Genomic DNA, 6,987 nt, shown 5'->3' with positions numbered 1-6,987 from the left:
TGCACAAGTGTCGTAAAGCGCGGGCCCCGAAGGCGCCCTTCGCGCGCCTGCGCGGAACCCTTTCCACATAGAGCGCGCGGAGGACAAGGTGACCAGAGGGCCCCCTGACGGCGCCCTTCCTAGAATGAGCCAATGGGGTAGGCGAAAAGGGGCGCGCGGGGGAAAGAGGTCCGGCGTGGCTCCCCCTCCCAAAGTTACCATGTTCCGAGCCGTATAAGTTTCTCAGGGTCCTAAAGCGGGATCTCCCCGCCGTCTTCTCCCGTTGGTAGGAGGGTTGCGAATACCGCCAGTGAGAGTGACTTTCCTGCGAGGCGGCATCCTGCAAAACGCAGAACTGGAGCCGTGGGTCTAGCCCTACTGTCGATTACCTGTGTGACCTTGAACAAATCTCTTCCTTTTTGGGGTCTCAGTTACTCCTCTCTGAAAAATGAGTGGTTTCTCAAACCAACAGAAGAAAGGGTCAGTGTTTCTAGGTTATTGACTAAAGGTGCCCTGGATCCCCCAGCCCTGAGCTAGGCTCAGAAGTTTGTTGCACCATCTCCTTTCTTCTCCCTCGCCCCCCACTGACCAGCCTTCCATGGCTCCTCAGTGCCCCTAGGAGAAAACCCAAACTCTGATGTCCTAGGAGACCCTGAATAGTCTAGCCTCAGCCAGCATCTCCAGATCCCCATTCACTGTACACTGTTCCAGACCATCCTTTCCGAGCCCACAGCTGCTACTCATGCTGTTGCACTAAGTCCTTTAAGGCTCTGCTCTGGCTCCCCTCCTGGAAGAAAGCACAAGCTATTGCACCTGCAAATCTTGTCCTGGCAGTATGACCCTACCACAGCCAAAAGTCATCCTAGAAAGTAAATACTAGTATCATCTCTATCTTACAGATAAGGGCATAGATTTGCAGAAGTCAACACACCTGCCTAAGGTTATACAACAAGAAAGTGGCAGAGCCAGAACTTGAACTTGTCCCACCTAATTCCTGTGCTCTCAATTCCTACTCAACTATCTCTTTATGCTCCAGAGCCCATCTTGTGGATTAGATTTCTGAGATTTTTTTGGTCTCTGTGGGAAGAATGCCATAATGGATTTGAATCCTGGATTTGAGTCCAGCTCTTCCCTTCCCTTCCCTGCTATGTGACCTTGGACAAGTGATTATTGTCTTTGAACCTCAGTTTCGTCCTCTGCAAAATGGGGATAACAACTGTGCCTACTGTATAGGATTAAAGGAGAGATTGAAAAGCACATAGGTAAAGTGACAGAGGGCCTACCACAGAGTAAGTCCTCCATTATAAATATTCAAAGTGGGACAGAGTAGAGCTGTGGTGGGGGTGGAGGCTCTTAGGAGGTTGTGAGAGGACCTCACTCAGCTTGGGCAGACAGAGAAGACTTCTTAGAGGAGACATCTGAACCAAGATCTGAGTAGGAGAAAACTAAGTGTGTAGGGGGGGAGGCATTTAAGGCAGAGAAAACAGTAAATGCCAAGGCTTAAAAGTGCTTTTCTTCCTTTGAGAAAACTCCTTTGTCAAACATAGGAGAGGGGTTATGAGGGTTACATGACAGGACAGGCACGGCCATCCACACGTGAATCTAGAGACAGACAATCTTTTGTGCATGTGTGTGCACACACACACACTCAAGGACAGAGAATCATATCACACAGAGATCAGTGCACAGAATTATAGTGTCAAATAGTCCCATACGGGTACACAGAATTGCAACACCACACAGACAACATGCAGGTACTGAAAAAAAAAATGCCTCCTACACTCAGGAACACAGAAACCCAAAGTAATGAGAAACACACAGAAGGCTGAATCATTTCACCCAGATACTAATACACGTAGGAGGAATTACAACCCTCCCCATACTCTGGTTCACAGAATTATGTCACAAATGCACACACACAGGATGAAAACATCACCAGACACACAGTATTACATAGATCTACACAGGAACACAGTGTCACACACGGAATCACAGAGTGACATGGACACCCCGTCACCCACACCCCCTGAAGTAACCCCACAGATGAGTCAACACACAGAGCTCTGGTGCCTACCAAGGCAAGATCTTTATGGTGGTTTAGAGATTAGTGGATTTCAGAGCCAGCATGGCTGGTCTAGTCCCTTCCCCTCCCCTAGCCTAGCCCAGTTCCCTCCAGGGAGGGCCCAGGTCACCCCCTGAGGGAGGGAGAGGTCAGACCCTTCTTCCCCCATAGCACCAATCTGGACAGGCCATCCCTTGACAAAACAGTGAGAAGTGCCTTCCAAAAGGGGGTTGAATTGGGTTGAAAGAGGGAGGTCTTTTCCTGTGGAAAACCAAAAGTAGCACCATCGTAGAAAGGTTGGGGGGTAACGGGGACACATAGGTGGTAGTGGAGTACTGAGGAGTCCTGGCCTCTCTCCCCACCCTGTGATTTGTAGGTAGGGCTGTGCGTGTGCCTGTGCGGCTGGGGAAGTCTCCTGGGTTGCGAGGGAGCCCCAGGTTCCCCAGATACCTGGGGTAAAGTAAAGTTAAGTGCATCTGGAGGGCTGAGTTTGGGGAGTGGAGGGAGTTTTGAGGCAGAGAAATTTGAGGGATATGAGATTGAGAACCTTGAGCATGAAGTCCATTAGCACAAGAACCTGGAGGGTAGGGATCTGGAATGGGAAGACTTTAAGACAGAGGAGGACTTGGAGCCAGTTGAGTTGGGTGGGAAGCCCAGAATAGAGTTAGGAGCATGGGGTATGGAATCAGGGAGTCAGAGGTCAGAATTTAGAATCAGAGGAATCTATAGGGCAAGGTCCAGATTCTAAAATCAGAAGCATTTGGAGGCTGAATTCGAGAACCAGAAGAATTTGGATCTGAAACCAGAGGCAGTTGGAGGCTGTGAGGCCTAGAATCAGAGGAATTTATAGAGTAAAGACTAGAATTTGAAAAAGTCTGAAGACCAAGTTCTAGGATCACAGGGATTTTGGAGTCATAAGATCTAGAATCAAGAGTTTAGAATTACAAGGTCTAGAAACAGAAAAACTTATAAGGCAAGATCTCTAATCAGATGTTTGAAGACCAAGTTCTAGATGCAGGGTAATTTGGAGTCATAAGATCTGGAGTAAGGGGGAATTGGAGATTGTGAGGTCTAGAACCAAGGGGATTTATAGGATGAGGTCTGGAATCAGAAGACATTTGAAGTCAATTTCTAGAACCAGAGAAAATGGAGATCATCAGATGTGGAATCAGAGGGCCATGGAAATTGCAAGTTATAAAGTTTGTATAGTCTAGAACCAGTCGGTGATAGAAGTCATGAGGTCTAGAGCAAAAAAGAACTGGAACATGGTGTCTAGTTCTGAAAGTGCTGGTTCTAAGATCAAGACACGAAACTCCACAACATTATAAAATGACTATAACTCAATTTAAAAAATGTTAAAAAAAAAAAAAAGACATGAAACTCATTTTACTTCTTTTTAGTGGGAAAAGCAAGTCTCGAGTGTAGAGTTGGAAAGGAATGAGCTGGGCATCATGAGGTTTAGAATCAAAATGATTTAGGCATTAAGAAGTCTGGATTTGGAACTAAATGCATTACAGATCAGGAAGACTAGAACCAATTCAAAGCTTGTGGTTCTGGGGGTCCAAAATCAGGCAAAATCATTGGTTGTAAGATCTGGAGTCAAGAGGAGTTGGAGCATGTGATACTGAGAACAAGGGAGATTTATGGGGAGAGCTCTAGAACCAGAGGAATTCAGAGAGTGAGCTCCAGAACCAGAGGACCCTGGTTGTCAGAGGCTCTGGGACCTGAGGGATTTGGAGGTTGTGTGGCCTAGAACCAGAGCACTTTGGAGACTGTGAGGTAAGAAAATAGTTAGAGGTTGTGAGATCCAGAATGAGAAAGAGCTGAAGATTATGAGATCTGAAATGAGAGGTTTGGAGGATCAAGGTCTAAACCAGACAACGTTGGGGCTTGTGCAGTCTAGAACCAGAGAAGACCTGAAGTTGTGTGGCCTAGAACCAGAGAACATTGGAGGTTGTGCAGTCTAGAAACAGAGAAGGCTGGGAGTGGCACACTCTAGAACCAGAGAAGGTCAGAAGTTGTACTGTCTAGAACCAGAGACAGTTGGGAGTTGCACGGTCTAGAACTAGAGAAGGTCAGAAGTTGTGTGGTCTAGAACCAGAGAATGTTAGAGGTTGTGCATCCTAGAACCAGAGAAGGCTGGGGTGGTGCAGCCTAGAACCAGAGATCAGTGTGGTGTGGGCTAGAACCGACAGGGTTGGAGGTTGTATGGGCTGGAAGCAGAGGTTAGAGGCTCCATCTGGGATAGGAAGACCACCAGTGCAGTCAGTGTCCAGGTCAGACTGGGGCTGGCAGAGGTCCAGAGTGGAGGGCTGGGCAGAGCAGGGTGGCCGCTTGGGAGGCTAGGGGTTCAACCAAAAGCCACTGGGGGTGAGGTCTGGCCCAGGGGCCTCCCCTCCCCCATTGACACCTGCGTTGGTGGGAAGAAGATCAGAGTCCTGCATTCTTATGGCCTCCAGGCAATTCAGAACGACTAAAAACACATCATGAAAACAATAAAAATAAAAAATAAGAATGAAGGAAAGATGGATAGGAAAAAACATGATTATGGTTATCAATACTCCCCAGTGCCCAGAAATCCAGATGTGAACCCCAACCTCCCCCATCCCTAATTACCAAAAATAAAGCCAAGAGAGTTGGAGAAAGGGGTGAGGAGATCAGTACTGAGAACCCCAAGGGAAGTCCTGAGAGAAGGAGGAGGGGGCTAGGGTCCCCCTCCCAGAGGTCACTGAGCTGAGACCACCCCAGAGAGCCCCCAGACGGGGTGGGGGGAGCAGAGGGATGGGAGCTGAGGTAGGCCCGAGGTGGGTGGGGGTCACAGAGAGGAGAGAGGGAACCCCTCTCCCGGCACCCCCATCCTGTGCGTTGGCTGCCAGCTTGGAGTATGGTTGACATCCATTCTGGGGAGGAGAAGGGAGACAGGCAGAAAGGCTGGCTCAGTTGGCCTGCGCCAAGCTTGCCGCTGGCTGGAAGTGACTCCTGGGCTGGGCGGGGTCCTCGTCTGGGTAGAGAGAGAGCAGAGAGGGGCCCAGGCCTGTGGGGGAAGATGGAAGGTAAACCAATGGGGAGGGATCACCCCAACCCGTCTTCCCTTCCTGACAGTTAAATGTGGCTGGTGAGGCAGGCATGCCTGGATTCAAACAGGAGTGAAATCTTGGGCAGTTTTGCCCTCTGAACTTCGGGTGTCTGGATGTTAAGAAGCCTGGAGCCAAATGCTGCCTGAGTTCGACTCCAGGCTGTGCTGTTTACTTGCTATATGACCTGGGGCAGGTGACTTTACCTCTCTGTGCCTTAGTTACCTCATCTGTAAAATGGGCTTATCACAGCACCTCCCTCCCAGAGCTGTTGTGAGGGGTAAATGAATGAATCCCTGTTAAAGTGCTTTGAGCAGCACACAGTGAGCTATCGTTATATGGTAAACCGGGCTACTTTGACCGACCTCACTCATGAAAATTCACTCATTCAAAAAATATTTATTGAGCACCTACTGTGTGCCAGGCACCAGGGACACAGTGCTGCATGGGACTGACATTCCAGTGAGGGGCGTCAGTTGCGTCATGTACGTAACAGATTTAGCACAAAGCTCGGCACAGAGCAAGTGCTAGATAAATGTTAGCTCGTTATTAACAAATATGTACCGAGGCCCTGTGCTGCACAGTCACTGCCCAGCCTCGCACACACGGTAGCCTACAACAGTGACCAAGAAAGGCAGGGCCCCTGCCCTCAGAGGGCTCACACCTGCACGGAGTAGACAGCCAATAATCAAATAATGACACAGACTCCTATGTAAATATGGACCGTGATGAGTGTTATGAATCATGAGCTTGGGAAGTAAGGGAGAGCTTTGTGGAAGGAGTAGTATTTGATCTGAGAACTAAAGGGTGCGGTGATTAAAAATAGAGGGAAAAGCATTCCAGGCGGAGGGATCAGCATATACAAAGGCCCTGCTTGCAGCCTCCTCAAGCAAGATGACTTCAAAGCCTACTCAGTGCCAGCAGAGGCTTGGCTTCCACCTCAAGGGGCAGCTTTGGCCAGCCCCTGCCTTCCCGAAGGTCTCCTTTTCCCTCTATAGTGCCCCTGAGAAGAGGGAGGGGCTGCCTGTTTCCACTAAGGTCATGTCCAGCCACTGACCATACCCCACCACCCTCAGAATTGCCCCACCCTCTAAAGCACCACCTGTGGGAAGAGGGGGACCCAGGGCCTCTCTGTCTACTGGGTTGCTACTCACTCATGGGCTCATTCAGTTCCAGGAGGTGGGTGCTGGGATCCTGCTGGCTCCCTGAGGCTGGTCCTCCTGTCAGAAGGAAACTCTGTGGGACAGAGACAAAGCCACCATCATCAGCAGCAGCATCACATCCAAGGAGGCAGGATGGTTCCGTGGTTAAGGGCACTATGGGCTGTGTGACTTTGGGCGAGTCACTGTCCAGGCATCCTCCACAGGTCCCTCCAGAGCCTTGTTCTCCCTTCTGTGCCCCAGCAAGCTGACCCATGCATGTGGACTCCATTAGTGTGCAACCTTGCTCTGTGTGTTCCTTTTGGGTTCATGTGATGGGAGATACCAGCAGGCAGGAGGAAGACAAGGGGTACTGGATCTTCTAGCTGCTTCCCTGCTGGGCCATTGTGGGTTGGCTGTGTCCCTCCATGGAAGGTTTCAGCTCTAACAAGGTGGTCCCTACTCTATCTAGGATCTGGTGACCACCCCCTGCCCTGGGCCTTCAGGCTAGGGATGCTGCCAACTCATTGATGCCTACACCTTTGCCAACAGTCCGGTTACTAAATTCTCCTCAACACCCCATCTGGGCATGCTGTTTCCTGTCCAGATTCTGATGATATGTTTGCTTAACCTCTTGTGTGTAAACGTGAATGATAATACTAATAATTCAAGAGTGGTTGTGGGGTTGAATAATTTAATGATGCAGGGCCCTGAGTACAGTCAGTGTCTGGCT

The 6,987-nt window shown here is 49.7% G+C and overlaps 1 protein-coding gene across 3 annotated transcripts in view; it reads right to left on the bottom strand.

Annotated features, from left to right (window-relative positions):
- Positions 1-103: 103 nt before the first annotated feature.
- The window catches only part of HIF3A (hypoxia inducible factor 3 subunit alpha), a 32,111-nt gene continuing 25,227 nt past the window's right edge, over positions 104-6,987 (bottom strand). For all 3 annotated transcript variants that reach the window (XM_031458923.2, XM_031458922.2, XM_031458927.2), the window contains 2 exons: positions 6,270-6,351; positions 104-5,075 (listed from right to left, as the gene is read on the bottom strand). In XM_031458923.2, the coding sequence (XP_031314783.1) occupies positions 4,978-5,075; positions 6,270-6,351 (180 nt within the window). In that variant the 3' untranslated portion in view covers positions 104-4,977. The remainder of the gene's footprint in view (positions 5,076-6,269; positions 6,352-6,987) is intronic.

The sequence above is a fragment of the Camelus dromedarius genome, chromosome 9, assembly GCF_036321535.1.
Source record: "Camelus dromedarius isolate mCamDro1 chromosome 9, mCamDro1.pat, whole genome shotgun sequence".
In the NCBI taxonomy this organism is placed as follows: Eukaryota; Metazoa; Chordata; class Mammalia; order Artiodactyla; family Camelidae; genus Camelus; species Camelus dromedarius.
The sequence above is the reverse complement of the archived record's forward strand: the minus strand, read 5'-3'. Positions and strand labels throughout refer to the sequence as shown.